Consider the following 24,216-nt stretch of genomic DNA (forward strand, 5'->3'; position numbering starts at 1 on the left):
CCAGTTACAAAACAGGAATAAAATTACCTCTTAGCATAGGGAAAATTCACAAGCTAAAACAAAAGATAATCTAATGCATTTCCTTGCTATTACTTACAATTTCTGTAATTTTAGATGTATCATTTCAGGATCTTGTGAGGAGCTGGTTTACCTGCTTGGTCTCTCTCTTTATCCCAAAAGGGAACCAACAAAAAAAGCATCACCAAAACCTTCTTCGTCCCAGATTTAAAAGTATCTTCTTTCCCCATTGGTCCTTCTTGTCAGGTGCCAACTAGGTTAAGTGAACTGATTAACTCTTTACAGGTAGTGATTCTGTACCTCTGGCCAGGAGGGATTTTATGTTACTGCATACATAAAGGTTGTTACCCTTCTCTTTATATTTATGACACATGTACTTAAATTTAAGCATATGGGTCAGTCCAATAGAAGTCAATGGGTTTTAAGCATGTGCTTAAAGTTATGCATGCATTAGCATGTATTTAATTTCCACCCTACTCTGGAAAGTGCTTAAGTGGCTTCCTGAATTGCAATCACTAACATTAGCATCTCCACAAAGATTGAACTGGTATGGAAACTAACCTACCTTTTCACCCCTAGGCATTGACACACATGGGTAGGAAGGTCCATGTAAGCTTGCACTGCTAATTACTGTGTTGTACTTGTTCTTCTTCTTTAAGAGACTTCAGTTTACAAGACTGCCAGAGTCCAGGACTGCTCCTTTCATAGCACTAGAAACCTGACCCTGCAGAGCACAGTACAAGAAGTGGAGGGTTTTCAGCACCTTGCAAGATTGGGCCCTAAATTTACCATAATTTTGTGATAATCTTAGGCTTTTAAAGGTTTTCATTGGTCTTATAAATTCATTTTAAAATTATAACTGTATAATATAGTAGGGGAAAAGCTAAAACATTTTTTCTTATATTTTTCCCCCTTGGCGTATTACTTCAAAAGGCCAATGTCACTAACAAATTCCACTGTGGCTGTTGCCATATAAATCACACTGGTTGGGCCTTGTAAACCTGCCCACTTTATAATATATTATAAAGAAGAAGAAGAAATTATTATCAAGGTAAAATAACCTATTATGTAATTCTGTTACAAATCTGACTTTTATGCCTCATTACTGGTAATCACTTTAAACCTATGTTTCTGTAGTTAATAAACTTGTTTCACTGATTTAGCTAAACCAGTGTGTTTGGATTGAAGTGTCTGGGGAAACCTCCATTTGGGATAATAGGATTAGTGCATATAATTTTCTATTAATAAAATGGCAGACTTTATATAAGTTTGTATTGTTCAGAAGAGAGCTGGGCAGTACAAGACCTACATTTCTGGGGAAAGTCTGGGATTGGGAATTGGCTGGTGTTTCTCTGCAGTGTAATTCAAGAGTGGCTGGCTATAGCAGTTAATGTTTTCACCCCTCAGCTCATAGAGAGCAATTAACATGCTGGAGGTTGTTTGTGAATAGACCAGAAGTGGTAACTCTCACTCTGAAGCAATGTAAAAGGCACCCCAGATTGAAGAACTGAGGGAACAAAGCTGTTCATCGGTCCAGATTGTACTCTGGGTAATGTCACAGTGTCATAATTGTACTAAGATTAACAAAATGTGTTTTAATAGTTGCATATAACTTTGACAAATGTAGGGCCTAAGCTTTCAGAAATCTTATGGACTTGATCATGCAATCCTTACTACTCATATGAGTAGTTCTTTTGAGTGCTGTGTAGGAACTCATAGACTAGAATCAAGTCACTCCTTAACCTTCTTTTTGTTAAGCTAAATAGATTGAGCTCCTTGAGCCTATCACTAAGGCATGTTTTCTAATCCTTTAATCATTCTCATGGCTTTTCTCTGAACCCTCTCCAATATATTTCTTGAATTGTGGACACCAGAACTGGATACAGTATTCCAGCAGCAGTTGTACTAGTGCCAAGTACAGGGGTAAAATAACCTCTCTACTCCTACTTGGGAGACCCCTGTTTATTCATCACGGGATCACATTAGCTCTTTTGGCCACAGTATCACACTGACAGATCATATTCAGCCCCCTAAATCTTTTTCAGTGTCAATACTTTCCAGGATAGAGTCCCCATCTTATAAGTACAGCCTACATTCATTGTTCCTTGATATTTACATTTAGCCATTTTAAGCTGGGCACAAACAATATGCATTTTAGCAAGCAATCCAGATAGCTCAACCAGTGACCTGTCCTCTTAATTATTTACCACTGCCCCAATTTCTGTCATCTGTAAATTAGTTACTTAATTTCAAACTAAAACCCTAATTCTTCTGCCTGCTTAAATGAGCCTAGATTGGGGAAAGGAAGCAGGAAAGGGGGAGATGGGATTCTTCATAGAATTGATTTACTCAACACTGCCAATTTTTAAAGAAGTCTTGGAAAAAGCCTTTATATACATATTTTACATATATACTTGGCTATAGGTTTCACTCTGTGTTCCTGGAACTGAATTTTAGCTGTATCCTTGAGAACAGTGAATGATAACACTGTCATCCAGGAATACAAGTTTTAGTGGCATCTCTGAAGTAATACAAATAGCATGGAGTTAGTTGAAAACTGACTTTGGAATTGAAAGGCTGTGTGATTTCATTTAACCAGGCTTTTGGAAGGATTTGATTATATTCATCCCTGATGTAACTCTGTTGACTTCAGTGGAATTACAGCAGGGATGAATTTGGGCTTCTAGTACTGGAAGTCTTGACCTTCCAAGAAAACTTCTACAAATGAGAAATGAAATCATTTATTGCACTGATTTTTTTGGGATATGATTCCAGAAAGGATTTATTCCCTATTAAAACAAACATAATGCTGATTGACAGGAGGTTACACTGAGAATGGAGTTTCCAGATTACCAGTGTAGGTACACTGAAAAACTTTGGCACTTACTGACATATGTGAGTCTATTTGTGCTGCCATTTATAACTGAGGCAAAGACTGAAATTGTGTCCTCACTGAAGTCAATAGCAAAATTCCCACTGACTTCAGTGGGGACCAGGATTTCATTCAAAGACTTTCATTGGACAAGTTAATTTTCATAGTTAATGCACACACAGAGCTTGTAAAAATTTTAACTTCTTTTTCATCAACCAATGACTTAATATTGAAAAAACTGTCTGTTCTCTGCTTTTTTTTGGCAAACGTTTTTGTGTTCGTTTGCTTGACTTCCAGTTTCAAGCTTTTGAACTTGAATTTTACTGGGCCATCACCCATTACAAGGGCAATAACAGACACCGATTTGGGGCTTCCCAAATAACAACAGTACAGCTGGTGGAAACACAGTGACGTTCCTGTTCTGCAAAATATTGTCCCTGCTTTAACAGTGAGATGTTGAGGTCAAAGTATGGTGACCAGACAGCAAGTGTGAAAAATCGGGATGGGGGTGAGGGGTAATAGGATCCTATATAAGAAAAAGACCCAAAAATCGGGACTGTCCCTATAAAATCGGGACATTTGGTCACCCTAAGTCAAAGGAACGTTTTAAATAATAATGTACTTTATTGCATGCTTCCTACATGTCATCCCCCTCCCGCCCCATAGGGTTAGGCCCCGCCCTGGCTGGGGCAGAGGGGCGTGCACTGCCCTCCCCTGTGCCCAGCGGGCTCCTGGCTCCCCAGAAGGGGTCACTTGAGGGATCGGGAGTGTGAGGCTCCCTTTCTCCAGCCCGGAGCCCCTGGGCTTTGGGGCAGGCCCTGCCGCGGCCAATCGCCAACAGGAGTCGGCTACGGGGGCATTAAACCAGTGCAGAAGAGGCCGTTTGCGTCATCCAACAACCGCCACCCTTAACACAGCCGCGCCTGGCTGGGCGGCAGGCATCATAAACCCCAACGTCATGCACCGCCCACGCGCATCACGTGTTGTCCACATCTCCCCGCGTGCACTGCATCACTCTCTGGCGCATACGCCTTTCCTCCCCCAACGGCCTCCCTTAATTCTAAGGCGCGCACGCGCGTTTCATCTTCGGGATTCAGTAGTGGCGCATGTGTTTCCGTTGCCGTTGAGGTGGGAAGCCTGCGAAGAAGTCCCGGATGTACGCTGCTTCTCCACGCCCGGCTTCTAAAGGAGCTGTTCGCCCCACTTTAGGCGCATGCGCGTTCTGCGGAGCGTTGTTTCCTTGGCAGCTGTTGTTTGTTTTCGGCAAAAGTAGCGTAACAGGCCGCGGAGGGGGATGAGAGAGAAACCAAGTGGCGGGGGGGAGAACGGGCAGCCGCGGCAACAGCGGCCCTAACTCGAGGCAGTGCCGGAGACCCGGTCAAAGTGAGTGAGAGCCCCTGCCCCGTGCGCGCTGCCGTTTGCTGAGGCACCGGGACTGGGAGGGGGCTCAGAGGGAAACGGGGCTCGGGGAGCGGGGGCTGGGGAACTGCGTCTCCGCACGGCCGCCTCTCCAGCCCCCATTCCCTGTGCCACGGTAACTGCACAGTGGTGACACTGGCCTTGCGCTGCTGGTCTTGTGTCCCCAACTTTCTAATCATACCAAACCCAACGTCCTTGCCCCGCCCCCTGCCCTGAGGCCCCGCCCCTCCTTCCTCCTCCCTCCTTCTCTCGCTCTCCCCCACCCTCACTGTGCTGCAGGTTGGGGTTGGGGGATGCGGGCTCTGGGATGAGGAGTTTGGAGTGTGGGAGGGGGCTCCGGGCTGAGCCTGGGGCAGGGGTTGGAATTTGGGAGGGGGGTTGGGGTGCAGCAGGGGGTTCAGACCTTGGGCAGGGGTTCGGGCTCTGAGCACCGGCCGGGTGGCGCTTACCTCGGGCAACTCCCGGAAGTGGACGGCATGTCCAGTTCCTAGGCAAAGGGGCCGGGGGGCTCTGTACACTGCCTGCCCCCACAGACGCCACCCCCACAGTTTCCATTGGCTGCGGTTCCTGGCCAATGGGAGAGTGGAGCCAGGGCTCGGGGTGGGTGCAGCTTATGGAGCCTCCCTGGCCACTCATGCACCTAGGAGCCGGATATGGCAGTCGCTTCTGGGAGCCCTGTGGAGCCAGGGCAGGCAGGGAGCCTGCCTTGGCCTTGCTGCACTGCTGACTGGACTTTTAGCAGCCCGATTAACGATGCTGACCGGCGCCACCAAGGTACCTATTCAACCAGGCATTACGGTCAAAAACCAGACACCTGGCAACCCTATGCTGACCACTGCCCTACCTGGAGGTTTCAGGGGCTGAGACCGCATGGGAGGGGCGTGGTGGTGCTGTGAGATGGGTCGTTCACCCCACTTGGCAGCAGGCACCTGGCCACTGGCCACTGGCTTTGGGCTTGGGCAGACTCCTGCGTGGGGGCTACTTTTGTGGGAATTCTGTGCCAAAAAATGAAAGACTTGCACATATTTTAAAATTCTGCAATATTCTGCATATTTTATTGGCCAAAATAACACAGTATAATCACACACATTTCAATTATTTTGGTAATTTATTTCAAAATACCTGTCAGCAAGTATGTCTGTATCAATACAGACAATGAAAAAATATTCAGGAAATGTTTTTTGTCAAATAGATTCCTTACTAGGCATATAAATACAGAACTTTGAATAATTAATTTAAACTACAATGCAGAACCGTATTTCCCGCCCCCCTCAGAAGCAGTGAAAAAGCTTGGGGGAGTCAGGGGTAACAGAGAGCTGAGGGAGAGGGAAGGAGCCTGGGAGTGACCCTGGGGGGTTGATGGGTATGGGTGGGAGAAATATGGAACAGAGTTTTTTGGGGGGCAGGAATGGATTGTTAGGGAGCCTCCCCCATGCAGACTCTGGCTGACCTCTAGCCTTTCACATTCAGTCAGGCACATCTGCCCCATGTGTCCCTCCATCCCCACTCAGACACCCACTCCCCCCATGCCCATATGTCTCTGCACCCTTTCCCTCATCCCCATCTGGCCCTGCACCCCCTCAACCAGCCCCCTCCTCCCATGTGACCCTGCACTCCTTTTCCCACATCCCCATAGGTGACCCCACTCAGCTGGAGGTGAGTAGTAAGAATGAGGGTCCAGCTCTCTGTGCAGCTCAGACTATATAACTATGGCCCTACCAAAGTCACAGTCCATTTTGGTCAATTTCATGGTCATAGAATTTTAAAAATAGTAAATTTCATGATTTCAGCTCTTTAAATCTGAAATTTCACAGTGTTGTAATTGTAGGGGTCCTGATCCAAAAAGGAGTTGTTGTTGGGGAGGAGGGGTTGCAAAGGTATTGTAGGAGGGCGTTGCAGTACTGCTACCCTTACTTCTGCGCTGCTGCTGTTGGCAGTGGTGCTGGCCAGCTGGAGGTGGATACTGGCCAGGAGCCCAACTCTGAAGACAGAGCCACCAACAGCACAGAAGAAAGGATAGCATGGTATAGTATTGCCACCCTTACTTCTACGCAGCTGCCTATAGAGGTGAGCCCTCAGTCAACAGTGGCCCCTCTCCAGCTGCCCAGCTCTGAAAGCAGCAATGCAGAAATAAGGGTGGCATGGTATGGTATTGCCACCCTTCGTTCTGTGCTGATGCTGGCAGAGCGCTGCCTTCAGAGCTGGGCACCCAGCCAACAGTCCCTGCTCTCCAGCCACCCAGCTCTGAAGGCAGTGCAGAAGTAAGGGTGGCAATACCATGACCCCCTTAAAATAATCTTGTGACTCTCCTGCCCCGCAACTCCTTTTTGGGTCAGGATCTCCAATTTGAGAAATGCTGGTCTCCCCCATAAAAAAATGTATAGTATAGGGTAAAAGCACACAAAAGACCAGATTTCACAGGAGGAGACTGGATTTCACGGTCCGTGACATGTTTTTCATGGCTGTGAAATTGGTAGGGCCCTATATATAACCAAAGAAGTGTGGGGCCTTTCAGTAAGCTGCTACCTGTGATATGTGTCTACGGCAACATAGGGCAGGAGACAATAAGGAGCTACTTCTTGCATGTTAATGGGTCTTCTGCAGCGTCAAGTAGTGGTCTAATTGGCTGGGAAAGGGTCGGGGGGACCTGGACTTGCTGGTGGGGGGGGCTACGTGTTGCGGGGAATGTGAGAAAGAGGCCAATTTGTGGTTCACTATTTATATTCACAGAATAGTGGCCTGACATCTTCACTACACCTCACACACTGGTGTCATGATATTATTTAAAAGATGATGTAGTATATTGTTTGAAATCTAAACACACTGGGCATTAATGTCACTGTGAATTTTTGTACCAACTTCGTAGCTGGAATTATGAATACTCTCTGATATTATGTCCTGGAGACTGTAAAGGTGACAAAACAGATTCTTCTATATAAAGGGTAAAGAAAATATGGTAGCAGATGCTTTGTCCAGGAAAAAGGGATCTGACCTGCTGCCTCTGGGTCACCCAGTGGCTAACCTTCCTGCAACTGTGTAAGGGAGGAGGTGTGACCCTAAGAGCATCCCAGTGCCAGAGGGCAAAGGGCTCATTTGTATCAGGTAATGAGTTTCTGCTGGCTGCTCAATTCACGGTGTATACCCCAATTCACGGTGGTTATAATCCGTGTCTGAAAGGTGTCATGTAAGATGTCCTTGGAAAGCTAATAACTCACTGATCATTAATATTCTTGCGTGATGTATGTATGCAGTCTGTATTGAGAGCTATGGATATATGCTGGAATGATGACTAATGTGCTTAAGCCAGGCATGTCAGGGGAGTTGGTAAACAGGTCTGCTCTAGACAAAGGAATATGTATTTGCTTTTCTGATCAGCCCAAGCGTCAGGCACATACGATGAAGGTCCATTTGCATATTAGCTTTATAGCTTTGTTTGCCTAATAAGTGGGGTCAGAGGCAGCAGAGAAGAGAAACTTTGGGCTATAAAGATGGGGGTCTGAACCTCAAATGATAAGCAATTGAATCAACTGATTATATAAAAGTTTATCAAGTAAGGTGTTTTATGAAAGCCAATGACACGTTGGTGGTTAATGCTGTAAAATGTGTGTGTTAATACTATATATGGAATTGGGTACTCATTGATATTAGACTTTACAGTCTGTGCCTAAGTAAAGGGAGAAACATGTCTCTCCCAGACAGGAGGAAACCTCACAGCTATTTACCTGTCTCTTATGTAAATTAAACATGGTGGAATTAAAATGATTGGAAGCCCAGTTTACATACAGGTTGATGGGAAGCCTACAGGAAGGGGAGAAACAGCATGAGGCCATCCTGCCTCTTGATAAAGGTAATTGAAATTTGGAAGATATAAGCAAGAACCGAAGCCATCTTTGGCATCCATTACTAGACAGATACAAGAGAACAGAGCCCTTGCAAGGTGAGAAAGATGGGTCCTTCAACCAAGGGGGGATTGAAGTTGCTGGAAACTGAATAGGGGTGAACTAACTGCTTAGGCAAAGATCTTTTGCCTAGGAAGACAAGGAAAGCCAGCACCTTGTACGTCTGTGGAAGGTCTTGACTGAAGAAAAGACAGCTTTGGCAGGGAAGAAGGACCCCATCTTTCTCACCTTGCAAGAACTCTATTCACTTGAGTCTGACTAGTGCTGCATGCCAAAGATGGCTTCTGGTTTAGTTAAGTTTTAGACTTTTAGATGCGTATCTTCAGTTTTATTTGCTTGTAATCCTTTCTAAATTTATTTTCTTTACTTGGCATCACTTAACCCAGGAGAGGGCAAACTATGGCCCGTGAGCCAGATCCGGCCCATCAAGGTTTTCAATCTGGCCCGTTGGACTGCTAGCCCCTTGGTGCAGTGGGGCTAAGACAGGCTCCCTGCCTGCCCTGACCCTTGCCACTCCCGGAAGCGGCTGGCACCGTGTCCCTGTGGCCTCTGGGGGAGGAGGGACAGAGGGCTCTGTGCGCTGCCCTCGTCTGCAGGCACTGCCCCCTGAAGCTCCCATTGGCCAGGAATGGGGAACTGCAGCCAATGGGAGCTTTGAGGGTGGTACCCACAGGCGAGGGCAGAGCCGTCTGCCCCACTCCACCCCCAGGAGTCACTGCCAGACATGCTGGCCACTTCCGGGCGCAGCGTGGGGCCAGGGCAGGCAGGCACGCCGCTGCCACCCTGGAGCCGCTAGAGGTAAGTGGTGCTGGGCTGGAGCCCGCAGCCCAAACCCCCTCCTGTACCCCAGCCACCTGCCCTGAGCCCCCTCCTGCTGTCCGCACCTCCCCTGCACCCCAACCCCCTACCCTGAGCCCCCTCCTGCACCCTAACCCCCTGCCCTGAGCCCCCTGCCGCACCCCTCCTGCACCCCAGCCTCCTGCCCCAGCTCTACATTCATGGCCCTGCATACAATTTCCCCACCCAGATGTGGCCCTCGGGCCAAAAGGTTTGCCCACCCCTGACTTAACTTATGTCCTATTATTAATACATTTGTTTTATTTTAATATAAACCAATTCAGTGCTGTGTTTGAGGGGAAAGGTGTATTTATCCCAGTTGAGTTAATAAGCTGTAATATGCTTTTGTCTCTTTAAAGGCACAATAAACATTATTTCTCTGAGCTGTCCAGGAGAGGACTGGACACTCCAGGACACATGGTTTGGGGGAAATTTGGGACTGGAAGTGCGGTAGGGTCATCTTGCTGGTTATAACCAGGGCTGGTAGGAGCTAGAATGGAGGTGTAGATAGGTTGTTGGGATCAGAGCTGCTGAACCAGGCCTGTGTAGCACATAGACACTCAGAGTGTCATCTGCATTCTTGTAGGCTAGCTGTTGTACGAGCTCTTGTACGAGCATCCTAGGCTCGTAGCTATAGCTAAAGCATTGTAAGGCACCAAGGGTTGCATGGCAAGTGGTGACACAACTCTTTACTGGTCTGGATTGTGCTCTCAAACTCTGTGACAGAATGGTGGGGCAGAGACACACTAATCTTCTGTCACATGTTTAGTGGCACTCGAACAACCATGTAATAAAACTGAAGGATTTGGGACGTAGACCACGTATGAGATTTCTCTCACTGGCCCTATTAGCAACTACACATTGAAAAGATTATGCTAATTCTACTATAACAAAATTGTAGGAGTGGAGAAGAAGCACTGAAGAATTACATAGTGACCCTATGGTCTAGCGGAAAGACCACTGTACTTTAACTGTTCCTTACTCTGCCACTGGGCCTGCTGGATGATATTGAGGAAATCACTTCACCTTTCTACTGTCATTGAATAATTACTGTCTGACACCTTCCCCTCGCTCCCTCCCCCCAAATTTACACAGTTACAGGAAATTAAAACAGAAAAATGCCTAAAATAAACATTGATACTTGGGCAAAATTATATATGTAAAAAAAAAAATAATAATAATTAATGGTGCCAAGTCTAATTATTATCTACACACAGGAGCATATAAGCTAGGGTGACCAGACGTCCCGATATTATCGGGACAGTCCTGATTTTAGGGGACTTGTCCCGCGTCCTGACCTTACGTTGGTCGGGACGTCTGGTCACCCTATATGAGGGGGACCGCGGCAAGCCGGCGCCGCCGGCGCCACTCACCTTTCTTCCCTGGGCCCTGGGGCAGCGCGCAGCTGAGCTTCCGGCGCGGCGGCGCCAGCCCACGGGGCCCGCCGCCAGGCCGGCAGGAGCCTGCAGAGCGCAGCCCTGCCCCTGCCCTGGGCATACAGAGAGGCAGCAAGGAGGTCTCACTCCCCTGCGTGCTGCAGCAGGGCGGGGCGTATAGACTCCGGCAGCAGGCAGCGGTCGCCGGGCAGAGAGCCCCTCCCTCCCCTCGACCCGACCCTAGGAAGGGGCCAGAGGAACTGGGAGGGACCTGCCTGCAGGATGCTTCCTGGGAGCCGATCCAGGTAAGCACTGCTGGGCTCACCTGACCCCATGGGCAGGTCCCTCTGGGGGGCTCCCCTCAGACCCACTGCCCTGAGCCCCCACCCTGACCCTGTTCCCTTAGCCTCCCCTGCAGTCCCCCCTGTGCCCTCCACCCTCAATCCACTGCCCTCAGCCCCTCTGACCCTGTTCCCTCTGCCTCCCCCACAGTCCCTGCCCTCCCCGTCCCCGCCCCCTGGATCATCTCACCCCGCTGGATGTGGAAATCTGTCCCGGATTCCAGGCTGTCGTTAGCCCCTGGGGCAAAAGATCAGCAGAGGTTTCCAAAGGGAAGTTTGCAGCCTTTGCTCAGACCCAAACATTTTCACTTTAAAAAGAAAAAAATAAATACCCAACCCATCCTGACACCCATCTGCTCTGTCCAGTTTTGCTGTTATCCCTGTTGAGGCCAAAGTAGTTTGAAAAATTAAAAATCCTTGACACCGTTGTGTTGCTTCCCCCTGTGTTGCTTGTTGATCTGATGGACCTGCCGATAATGAATAAAGATGAATGCCCTGAGAGCAATGTGCCAGGCAGACAGTTTGTCAAGTAGGAAAGTGAATGCTGAAGCCCTCACAAAATGCAGAGGCTTTTCTTAACCTGAGAACTGAAAAAGAGCCAGATACCCTGCATGGGTTTGAAAGTGACAAGAGCCTAGCGACTGACCAGAGCAGCACCAGGTTTGAAGTGACGAGGAGGGTCTGTGTCATGACGTCTGCATTTCCACTGAGGACTCTTCCATCGCAGGGTAGCGCTGGTGCAGGTCTGCCGCCCGGCACAGCAATGCTGAGAGGTGCCAGTGTAGACCCAACCCACTGACCTCAGTCCCCACCCTGACCCTGTTCCCTCAGCCTCCCCTGCAGTTCCCGCTGTACCTCCCACCCCGAACCCACTGCCCTCAGTCCCTGCCCCCCGTTCCAACAGCCTCCCCCACAGTCCCCCTGCTCCCCCCCAACCCACTGCCCTCAGCCTTGCCCTACCCCAAATCTCTTCTTCAGCCTCTCCCGTCATCCCACCCCCATTGCTCCTCCTGCTCCCCTCTGTCTCATCCCCTCCAGACCCTGTCCCTCTCCCCAACCCCCGCCCCTCTCCAGCCCAGCCCCATTGTCTCCCCTGCCCCACTCTACACAGCTCTCTCTACCCTATCCTATTCATGCTCCCCTCAGCCCCTACCCTACTCCCCCCCATCCCATCCCAGTCCTGTCCCATCCCCCTCAGCCCCTCCCGACTCCCCCAGTCCCAGTCCTGTCCCCCTCAGTTCCTCCACCCTGCTTCCACTCGTCCATCCCCACACACCCACTGACTTCCTCGACCTCCCTCCCCCCAATCCCACTGCCTGGACCCACCCCCGTCCCACTCAGGACATGCAGGGAAAAGAAGCAATGGGCTTAAATTGTAGCAAGGGAGATTTAGGTTAGACATTAGGAAAAACTTCCTAACTGTAAAGGTAGTTAAGCATTGGACAAATTACCTAGAGAGGTTATGGAATAGCAGTCATTGGAGTTTTTTAAGAGGTTAGACAAACACCTGTCAAGGATGGTCTAGTGTTGTTATTACTCAGTCCTGCCTCAGTGCAGGGGTTTGACTAGAAGACCTGTTGATATCCCTTCCAGTCCTACATTTGTGATTCACACTGAATTGCCTTGTGCCACTGTCTAGTAGTAGTGGCACACAGTTCTCTGACATGCAGGTTTATAAAATTGTAGTTAATATACAGTTTAGAGCATAGCAGTTTTAAAGCTCTGCATATTCAGACCAACTGAGCTGAAAATTGTGATCTATAGCATTCAAAACTATTAAGATGTGGGCTGAAATAAAATCAGCATGAATTGCTCAACAAAATCAATGGAATCAGCATTGCGCTGCTGTATATTGTAAAACATTACAGTGAAATCTTGCAAGTATTGCATAGCACGCCGCCTTGCCCAAGTGGTAACTAAGCATAACATCTTCCTGTTTCAACATTCTTAACTTGTATCCCAGAGCTCCTAGAAGATTTTTTTTTCCAAACACTGAATACTGCTAAGTTATAAGTTTTAACAGGTTTTTTTTTCTTTTAAACCACAGCACTGAATGTTTTTCTAAAATTGTTTTCTAAATATTCTTAAACTCCCAGTTTATCCCCCGCTGATGTTCATTGTGAAAAGGATTGCAGGTCTAATAGTAATATTTGGCACTTTTGTAATTCACTGTCCAACATGTGTTTCGTGCCCTCCTCTGGTGGATTTTTAGAGGATAACTGTATAGCTACCAGCTAAGGGAGTTATATCTTGAACTCAAGTAGTAGAAGCTCATGCTTTTAAGTCTGGATGGCTCGGGTTCAATCTTTGGTGACTAGCTATGATGGAGGTTGTTACACTTATAATCTCTTTAATCAGAGGTTCTGAATATGCTTTGTTGTAGGCAGAGCTAGCCTATAGTTAAGCAATCGAAAATTTAGAATGGGAAGTGTTGAAATGTTGGGAAGCCTTATAATTTTGCCAGTCTGGAACGAACGTCCCATCTGAGGGATGGGGGCGGGGAGAGAAGAGAGTGAGACAGGACCAGGAAACTGGGACAAGGAATCCAGAGCAGTAGTGGGGGGGCAGTTGAAATCAGATGAGGAGCTGGGGCGGGTTAGACAGCAATAGGATAGACATAGACTGGAGGGGACGGGGAAGAAGGGTCTTTGACTACTAGAGACCACTCCATTCAGGAGCCTGGAATAGACCCAGGATTCCTGAGTTTCATAGTTCCTCTTCTGTCAGCAGATTATCTGTGAAACCCAGTGGCAAAAAAAGTGTCTCATCCCCCTATAGAGCTGACCTATCACATATAGGATGACAACCTACTGCCTCTGCCATCACTTACTCCATTAGCTCAAGTGGCAGAAGTCTGTGCAGTGGATCTAAAGGTTCATCGGCAGGGTTGGAGCCATGCGAGTTTCACAATGATTCCACATGACAGAATTTCTGGGGCAGTTCAGTTTTGATTTTTACAAAAAAACCTGGGGAAATGCATACAGAAATAGGGTGACCAGATGTCTAAATAGGGGAATCTCAAGCAGGAGTAGAGAGGTTATTTTATCTCTGTATTTGGCACTGGTGCAACCACTGCTGGAATCCTGTATCCAGTTCTGGTGTGCACAATTTAAGAAGGATATTGATAAATTGGAGAGTGTTCAGAGAAGAGTCACAAGACTGATTAAAGGATTATAAAACATGCCTTATAGTGATCGACTGAAGGACCTCAATCTATTTAGCTTAACAAAAAGAAGGTTAAGAAGTGACTTGGTTATAGACTGTAAGTATCTACATGGGGAACAAATAGTTAATAATGGGCACTTCAGTCTAGCAGAGAAAGGTAGAGCATGAGCCAACGGTTGGAAGTTGCAGCTAGACAAATTCAGACTGGATATAAGGCATGGTGAGAGTAATTAACCATTAACAATATACTAAGGGTCATGGTGTTTTTCTAAAAGCTATCCTCTAGGAATTATTTTGGGAAAGTTCTATGTCTGTGCTATACAGGCGGTGAGACCAGGTGATCACCGGATCCCTTCTGGCTTTATAATCTCAGAACTAGGTACATCAATTCACATGCAAAATTCTCATTGAATTCAATAGGTGTCCTTGTCCTGTGGCTTGTGGTGCGGGCTGCAGCAGGGGCCGTACAACCCCTCTCGCAGCTTCCTAGGGCCCCCTCTTGCAGCTTCCTAGGGCTCCCTCTCATGGCTCTGTGCACCTCTGTCTGTCGTCATCCTCTCCCCGCTCGCCCAATGTGTCCTGATACTTCACTCTTGCGATCTGGTCACCCTACAAAAAAAAAAAAAAAAAATTAATGGTGCCAAGTCTAATTATTACCTACACACAGGAGCATATAAGCGGCAAACCTAGGTGAGAACTGCAACTGTCTAAATGACCATTAACTCCTACCAGCAAACATTTCACTTTCTGTTTAAAAAAACCTAGGAAATTAAATGGCAAAATACATCATTAGCACAGAGTTACATTTGCCCAGTGATAGCTCATGCCCTTTTAGAACATTGATTTCAGTAAAGTCTCAGACTTCTGAAAGTCAGGAAGGCAGAGTTAAGGTAAACTCATGCAACCTTAATTTTGCCCTCTTTGAGCGATGCCCCAATGTGTCCATAACACACATGCTCCTACTCTTTCTTTTCACTGTCATGGACAGCTGCATTTGCTGTACACTCAAACACCCAGCCTGCTGCCTCAACAGAATACAACACTTGTAATATTTAAAAACTACTTCATACTCCTTTTATAGCCCCTTCATACTTGCACGTAAGATACCACCTTAACCTATTTTCCCCTGCCCATCATTAAAAGCCACAGATGGCTCTCATATCTGGCCTTACTACTAATAGTATCAGTGCCCTGCCACTGACACAACCTATACAATTCTGTATTGAAAAGATTTAGAGTGGAAACTCAAGGTATATATACACCTCTTTCCTTTCATAAAACACATGCGGGGGTGAGGACTCAGACCCAGATCTTCTCATATTGCACTCGCAGCTCTGTGATGCTCCTCAAACTAATCCCCAGGTCTCCTAATATCACAGTCACCGTTCTTTCAAGCTGCTCCACCTTATTCCTCTTCCAATGAATCTACACCTAACATAGTGAATGCAGCAAGAGTGCATGCGAATCATTCTCAGTGCTATTGTCATCTCCGTGGGTGTAGAGTTAAGGTTGCATAGGCATTTACTGGCTTTCAGAAGTTTGAGTTTTGCTGAACTTAATGTTCTGGGAGGGCATGAGCTATTACCAGGTAACCTTAACTCTGCTTTAACAAAGTGTTTTGCCATTTAATAGATTGAGCTCCTTGAGTCTCTCACTATAAGGCATGTTTTCCAATCCTTTAATCATTCTCATGGCTCTTCTCTGAACTCTCCAGTTATCCGCATTCTTCTTGAATTGTGGACATCAGAACTGGACACAGTATTTTAATGATGGTCTGCACTAGTGCCAAATAAAAAGGTAATGTAATCTAGATACTGATATTTCCCTATTTATACATCCAAGGATTGATTTAGCTCTTTTGGCAACAGCATTGCACTAGGAGATCATGTTCAAGGGATTCTCCACCATGAACCCCAAGTCTTTTTCAGAGTCACTGTTTCCTAGGATAGAGCCCCCATCCTCTAAGTAGGACTACATTCTTTGTTCCTAGATGTATGACTACATTTGTCCATATTATTATTATTATTATAAATGTGTATTATCATAGCATCTAGAGAACCTGGACCCCATTTGCTAGGCACTGTACAAATATAGAACAAAAAGACAGCCTCTGCCCCAAAAAGCTTTCTCATTTTTGTCTAGTTCCCTCTTTTGAAGTTAAATGCTATTGTGGTGTGTTTCTTTGGTATTTTTCCTTCTACAAGGATGTTAAATTTAATTACATTATGGTCACTGTTATTGAGTGGTGCAGCTATTCTCATCTCTTGGATGTGCTCGTGTGTTCCATTTAGGACTAAATCAAGAATTGCCTCTCCCCTTTTGGGTTCCAGGACTAGCTGTTCAAAGTAGTAGTTATTAATGGAGGGTCCTATGGCACCTTTAAGACTAACAGAAGTATTGGGAGCATAAGCTTTCGTGGGTAAGAACCTCACTTCTTCAGATGCAAGGCAGATGCATCTGAAGAAGTGAGGTTCTTGCCCACGAAAGCTTATGCTCCTAATACTTCTGTTAGTCTTAAAGGTGCCACAGGACCCTCTGTTGCTTTTTACAGATTCAGACTAACATGGTTACCCCTCTGATAGTTATTAATGGTGGCTAGAAATTTTATTTCTGCATCCCCTTCTGAGGTGACATTTCCCAGTCACTATGGGGATAATTGAAAACCTCCATTATTATTGCGTGTTCAATTTTGTAGCCTCTCAAATCTCCCTGAGCATTGCACAGTCACCGTCACTGTCCTGGTCAGCCATAGGCAGTATGTTTCTGCTGCTGTACTCTTATTATTCAAGCATAAAATTTTAAAATTTTTATCTATAGAGATTCTGTGGTACAGTGTGATTCATTTAAGATGTTTTACTATATTTCAGTCTATGCTTTCTTTGACATGGAGAATTATGTTAGCCGATGTTGCCAAGTTAACATTTGCATGATATTAATAAGGCTTCAGAAATGATGCCTGGTTAATTACTCTCTTGACTAAAGTACCCCATTGAGGCAAATGAATAAAAACCTAACACACTTTTTGGTTTTACATAAATAATAAATGGTGATGAATAGGAATAGTTTGTATTTTTGAGCTATTTTGTCATGTAATTCTGGGTTGCAGTCTTGTGAAATCTCAAGCTAAGCAGTTACCCCTGTGAATCCTTGGATGGGAAACCTCCAAGGAAAACATGGTGTGCCTCAAGATGGTGCTGGAGCTTCAGCAGCTTGGCCAATCGGTGTCCAAGTTCAGTGTTGGGAAGCATTTTGCTGTGCAGATGCTATATTTCAGGTGAGATGTAAGCAAACAAAATCTGAAGTTATGACCATTTGTGATCACTAAAAATTTCATTTCACTTTTTGCAAGAGGGTAAGGGAGCTAGTCTGATCAAATTTTAAATTGTGTAATAAGGTCCACCTACCTAAATTCCTCTGTGGTTCATATTGGATGAGGAATTCTTCAGTTTCGGTAGTGTAGCATTTAACAATAGAGACACACTTCTGCTTTATTATACCTTAGGTGTGGCTGCTTTTCTGTGGTGGCTGCAGGTATTTTTTTTTTTCTATGATGCATAACCTATACAGCCCTTGGGATCTTTCAGGACAGAAAATGTTACATAGGGCTACCATATGTCCGGATTTCCCCGGACATATCTGGCTTTTCAGTCTATAAATAGCCGTCTGGGGAGGATTTTTAAAAATCTAAAAATGTCTGGGATTTCCCCCCGGTCGGCTATTTATAGATAGAAAAGCGGCGGCCAAGCGCCGCTGGGCACCCAAAGCTCCTTCCCGGCTCCCCCCATCCCCTGCAGCCTTACCATGCAGTCCGGCCCGCAGCTGTCTTCCCCCTCCTCTCCTCCCCTGAAAGCTCCGCCCCCCTGCTCTTCCCCCTCCCCTGCTTCCCGCGAATCAGATCTTCGCGGGAAGTCTGAAAAGAAGCAGGGGCAGGCGGGAGGCAGCAGCAGGTAAGCTGGGGGGGGGGCGTGAGGAGGAGAGCTCCGGGGAGGCGCGGCCCTGGCCGAGCGGCGCCCGGCTGCCCCAGCGGCTCCGGCCCAGCTTGGGCCCCAGCACCCCCAGCCTGGACCTGGCCCAGCTCGGGCCCCAGCACCCCCGGCCCGGCTCGGGCCCCAGCAGCGCCGGCCGAGCAGCTCCGGCCCGGCCCCAAGCCCCGCAACCCCAGCCGGAGTGCAGCCCGATTCCTGGGCTCTTTAAAGCCGGCCCTGGTCAGGGGACAGGGAGGGGGGGTTGGATGGATCGGGAGTTTGGGGGGGGGGCGGTCAGAAGGGCAAGGGTGTGGAGAGGGGTTGGGACAGTCAGGGACAGGGAGCGGGGGGCTGTCGGGGGGCAGGGGTGTGGAGAGGGGTTGGGACAGTCAGGGACAGGGAGCAGGGGGGGTTAGATGGGTCTGGGGGGGCTGTCAGGGGGCAGGGGTGTGGAGAGGGGTCGAGGCAGGCATGTAGCAGAGGGGGTTGGATGGGTCAGGAGTTCTGGGGGTCCTGTCGGGGACGGGGAGCAGTTGGATAGGGCATGGGAGTCCCCAGGGGTCTGTTTGGGGGTGGGGGTGTGAATATGGGGTGGGGGTGTGGATAAGGGTCGGGGCAGTCAGGGGACAGGTAGGGTCGTAGGGTGTTCTCAGGAGGGGGCAGTCAGGGGACAAGAAGCAGGGTGGCTTAGATAAGCAGTGGGGTCCTAGGGGGCAGTTAGTGGCAGGGGTCCCAGGAGGGGGCAGTCAGGGGACAAGGAGCGGGGGGGTTGGGGGTTCTAGGGGGGCAATCAGGGGGTGGGGAGTGGATGGGGGTGGGGCAGGGGTGGGGCTAGAGCGGGGCTCCTCCCCCCCCCCCCCAGTGTCCTCTTTTTTGCTTGTGGAAATATGGTAACCCTATGTTACAGAAGTATGAAATACTGAAGCAGCAATACTACACTATCTGTTTATAGACACAAAAGACAGTGATGGACAGTACATTAGTTGCCATTCTGAAGATTATTTTTGCTACCTGATGCATTTGAAAAATGTAGTTTAAAAATGATAGTTTAAATGAGAAAATCTGCAGGAAGAAATACAGGACATTTTAAAAATCTCTGGCTGCAGACTTCTGTTTGCCTGATTATATCCTGGTGTCTGGAATATAATACTGTACTGTATTATGTGGTGTTGTCATTGTTGGTGGAAAACAGCTTTATTAATCTATGTGCTAGAAAAATAATAGATTAAGGGAAACTCTAGCCTTAGTCATTTTGGGATTTTCTGATTGCTGAACTTTAACACAAGATTAAATCTCTCCTATTTTAAAATGAGATTATACAGGGTGAACATCCTTGTTCTTATCCATGTTGATTAATGGGCTATATTTAGACTTCTGATACCGGGTTGATTAAAGGCTCTGTGTCAAATGTTATGTAATTCTTCCTTCAGACTACAGTGGATAAAAATAACTATAAATATTATGGGTTTTAATTTTGTTGTCATGAAAGGGGTAATTTATTTAGCAGGAGAAGAGTGGTGTATAGAGAGATGTGTGGTCTTCAGTCAAGCCTGGTGGATTTGTGCAATTTATAGCACTCAAAACAAAAAAGTGGCAGTCAGAATACTAGCCTAGCCTGTAGAGAAGATGATCAGCTGTGGACAAAATTAATTTGCTAGTGGCCCTTTTTTTCTTGTGTATTTTTGGATACTAATGAAGGTATTTCAGCCATTAGACAGATACGAAGCAGGTATGCGCTATGCATATTTTATTGTATTTGGTCCTGTGTGTTACTTCAGTTGTTCCTTTTTATAAAGTTGAGAGTACCCACTTTCTTAGTGTTCGATCTCTTGAGAGGATAAAATCAATCACAAAAAGTATCCTTCCCTACTCTCCAAAAGACATTGATAAACTCCAGCATATTATAGTTTAACAGTGTTTTGGTTTCTACCTTAAAGTAATAAATGTTTTCTATTTCTGTCTGAGTCTGAATTTGAATTGTCTGCAAAGCAGCAGTATCCTGTTGAAACACATACTTTATAGTGCCTTATAGTGACAATAAATCTAACTTTAGTAATATTAAAATTGATTTTATGTAACTAAAAAAACCCCTAAGACATGATTATTTAAAAAAACATTTTCTCTTGTTTTCATTTCTTTTAAGTGTTATGACCATAGGAATGCATAGTTTAACAATGACATTAAAGTAGTTTTGTTTCTGAGCTAGAAATAAATGATTTCTGTTGGGGGAAAAATATTGTTACTAGTTGAGAAATGACAAGCTACATTTTTTTACAACAAAAGATGTTTCCCGCAGCCCTCCCATGTAAAGCCACTTCTGGTCATCCCTGCCAATTTCAAACAGTTTTCAGAATGTAAAGAAGTTGGTAGGGTTCCACCTCAAAAGATTGCCTATCAGCAAGAGGTAGAATTGGTATAACTAGATGTTAATGCATAGCTTCTGTTTCTCTCTTTTTGGTTTCTAGAGCTGTGCAAATATTGGAATTTTGGTTCATTGGCAGTTCTGAAAAATAAAATAATTAAACAAACAAACAAACCCTTAAATTTTTTTGTGTGCATATCAAAAAGTCAAATTTCATTTTGGTGTGATGAGCATTTTAATTAATTTATTTTTTATTAATAAAAATAATATTGAAATGAAAAGTTGTTTCAAACTGAAAAATCAAAACACTTTATTTAGAAAATGTCAAAACAAAATGCTTTGATATTTTTCAGACTTTTTTATAATTGTTTCAATAAAAAAATGTGTTTTAGTGTTGCTTAATTTGTCGTGTGTGTGTGTGTGTGTGTACGTGCGCCTGGGGGTGGGAGGTGGTTGGCCAATAAATTTCACCCAACCCTATTTAGTACATTATGACAGTTCAGTAATTGCTAGAATTATGCTTGGCATATCCACTCAAGTTTCTTTTAGAACTAATATACCTCACATTTTGTAAAAAGGAATTTAGGACCCAGTCCTATGATCTTTACTCCACCAAAGCTAATGTTGGCTTCATTTGGAGAATCATCTGAGTGAGGAGGGTGTGCAAGATTGACTCTTAATTGTTGTTTTTTTTTTTAGAGAGTGAATCTGTAAAATCTCTCTTTAGAGCATGCCATAAATTAAAGGGAAATGGAGTCTATTTCATTCACTCTGTTTATATGGTGAGGAGTATTTCTTGCATTGTTCCATATAAATTGAATTGAATTTTAGATTTAGTCAGATCAGTGTTTTGTTTTTTTTAGTCTCAGTATTACTAACCCAGTCCATTCAGGCCAGCATAAATTTATAGTATAAATTCTGTAACTTAGTTTTGTTGATTAAAATATTCTGAGTGTTGATGTGTGTTTTGCAGAATGCTGAACTTTGAGAAAGAAAGGTGTAGTGTATTGAACCATTCTTAATATAGGACTGAAAATGCCACCAGGTAAGAACTTCTACATTTTTAATTTCCAAAATGCATTTTATTCTTAGAATTGGGTATTAATGTTCAGTTACTTCCACCAATTGATCTTTAGTGATCCCTTGGATTAATTCTTGGTCAGTGTTCACAGCTGTTTTTATGTTTTTGTTTTGTTTTATGAACTTTTTTATTTAACATTTGTAGGGTTTATAAAATTGATAGTTAATATGTGAAGCAATGTATTTGAGAATTGTCTTATCATGTACAATAGATATATTGCTTCTTTGAGTTATCTTCATCTGGTTGCCATTGTAAATGGGAACTTTTTCTCAGTTTCACGAGGTAAAATAAAAGTCTTGATTAGTGTAATTCATCTATGGTGAAAATGCTTCCCTCTGCGCCTAAAAGTGTAATCAGGTGCTGTTGTAATTAACCTAATTATTTGAGCCAATTAATCTTATTTTAACTTTTTTTCCAGCGGAGAGTGAGGCAAAGGCAAAAACCAAGGTTCGCTTTGAGGAAATATTCAGGAGTCATTCTGGGCTAGCAGAAAAAAAGAAATCAAAGAAGCAAAAATTTCACTCTCATGAGAATATTGTGGTGAGTTTGATAATCTGAGAACAGTGATTCTGCTTGCTTTGGTGGAAAAAATCTCATCTCTCTCAGCAAAGGAAGTATACTTCATCCCTCCCCACAAAAAGGAGATGCTGTAAGCTTCAGCAAGCACTATGAAAAGAAAACATAGTGTTTGCTTCATAATAGATACCTTTCGTTTTTAATGTATGACTTTTATTCATTATTGATGTCCATGCTGAACAATAAGCGTAAACCCCAGTAGTTTACAACTTACTGTGACCTTGATATACTAGTAATGTAATTCAAGGTTAATGTTAAATGGTGCCTTCTGGCATGCCTATAGTTAAAATTGTGTCAACCTATTCTGATCACCACATTTTTCAGTAGAATTTTGGAGGCCATCCTTCAAGCTTTCCAAATTCACATTATCTTCAGTGAGAGTGTCATATGTGAAGGGCTTGCAGGATCATTCCCACAGTAATACTAGTAGTTAGCTCTTAGAGCAAATACCTCATGTCTGTGAATTCTACAGATACTTATCAGTTGTCTAGTTGGTAACAGAGGTAAATGTCAACTTCATTAAATTTTCCAAAGCTAATATCATGAAGATAAGAATATGCAAACAAAATGACATCAAACTAGAACTCCCCCTCCTCTTTCCCACTCATTTCTCTGCTTCTGAACAGCACTGAATATGACTCTTCTCTCCTCCCACCCTCCAGGTTGTTGTCATCTAACATCCACCCAACTCTTCCCCCACAGCCTTCCTCTCTTTATTTTGATTCATGGCGCTCTTTTCCTCTTCTCACAATCATTTGTGTTCATAGAATCATAGAACATTAGGTTTGGAAGGGACTTCAAGAAGTCATCTAGTCCACCCCCCCTGCTCAAAGCAGGACCAATCCCCAGACAGATTTTTACTCCAGTTCCCTAAATGGCCCCCTCAAGGATTGAGCTCACAACCCTGGGTTTAAAAGGCCAATGCTCAAACCATTGAGCTATCCGCCCCCTGTTTTCTTCAGCTTCCATGGTGATGGTCCATCTGACCCCTTAGCTCAGTGGTTTTCAACCTTTTTTCATTTGCGGACCCCTAAAAAATTTTTGAACAGAAATCTTAGACCTAGTCTGTGGACCTCCAGGGTGAAAAACACTGTTTTATGGTAATGACAACCTTTAATGGACTCCTTAAACATAGTCTGCGGATCCCCAGGGGTCCACAGACTACAGGTTGAAAACCGCTCACCATCACCTCTTCATTCAATTTGCAACCCTGATCAACACTCCCACTCACTAAACTGGCCACTCATTTGACTTGGATTCCACCAACCACTGCTCTCATTTATCTCTCTGTTGCTGAGTAACCCGTCCAGCCAGTAAAAGCTGGCAAATTACAGGAACATCAACACGCTCTATTGGTGGCACAAAAAGCTGCCCGTGGCAGGGCTCAGACCTTAGTTCCTTAGACAGCTCCAGCCTGTACAACCTTAATATATGCCACTGGTACGAATGCATTATGATACCATCTTTAATTACATGATCACATATTTTTTTCACAGGACCCCTGCTTCATTCAGTGCACAGCATGGATGGTACTCACTCAGTTGGTAGCTGGTCAATATTTCATTTTATTCTCAGCACTCAGTGTGTGGCCTCAGACCTTATTGCATACCTTTCAGAGCCTGTTCTGAATACAAAATTATTAATTTCCTCGTGGGCCTTTTTTGGTGCTTATCACCATGGAATCAGAGTGCTTCACAAATATTAATTAATTAATTTATTTTCAAAATACCCCTCTGAGGTAAGTTATCATCCCCATTTTACAGATGGGGAGCAGAGCACAGAGAGATTAAGATCAGAGGTGTCCACTAATTTTGGGTGACCAACTGGAATGCATCTACCAATAAGGCCTAAGGACTGATTTTTTTTTCAGAGTATTTAGCATTTTATAGCACTTTATCCGTTTAGAGTATGGCTTGCATTGACTTCAGAGTAGGGCCCAGATGTCTAAAGTTGGTCACTGAGAAAATTAGGAACACACAAGTGACTTGCCCAGCAACACACAGGAATTCTGTGGCAGAGGCAGGAATAGAATCCATTTAACCAGTGTGGCAATTAAGTGCCTTAACCGTGACACCATCTTTTTATTACCATACCTTCCAACTTCTACAACAAATGAGGCAGAGGTCCTACAGACAACAATTTCCTTCACTGCATAATCCTGATCCAGTCCCAAAGCACTATCCTTCCTTCTTACTGAATGAGGCAGGGGTCCTGTGAATAGAATAGTATGTGATCATGTAATAAAAGTCTGTATCATAATGCATACATACCAGTGACATGAATTCAGGTTGTACAGACTGGCGCG

The 24,216-nt window shown here is 45.1% G+C and overlaps 1 protein-coding gene across 4 annotated transcripts in view; it reads left to right on the forward strand.

Moving 5' to 3' along the window:
* The first annotated feature begins 4,135 nt into the window (after positions 1-4,135).
* Positions 4,136-24,216, forward strand: part of AHI1 (Abelson helper integration site 1) — a 185,800-nt gene continuing 165,719 nt past the window's right edge. For all 4 annotated transcript variants that reach the window (XM_054024126.1, XM_054024127.1, XM_054024128.1 and 1 more), the window contains exons 1-3: positions 4,136-4,273; positions 21,228-21,299; positions 21,754-21,875. In XM_054024126.1, coding sequence (XP_053880101.1) covers positions 21,290-21,299; positions 21,754-21,875 — 132 coding nt within the window. In that variant the 5' untranslated portion in view covers positions 4,136-4,273; positions 21,228-21,289. The remainder of the gene's footprint in view (positions 4,274-21,227; positions 21,300-21,753; positions 21,876-24,216) is intronic.

Source organism: Malaclemys terrapin, chromosome 3 (genome assembly GCF_027887155.1).
Source record: "Malaclemys terrapin pileata isolate rMalTer1 chromosome 3, rMalTer1.hap1, whole genome shotgun sequence".
NCBI classification, from domain to species: Eukaryota; Metazoa; Chordata; order Testudines; family Emydidae; genus Malaclemys; species Malaclemys terrapin.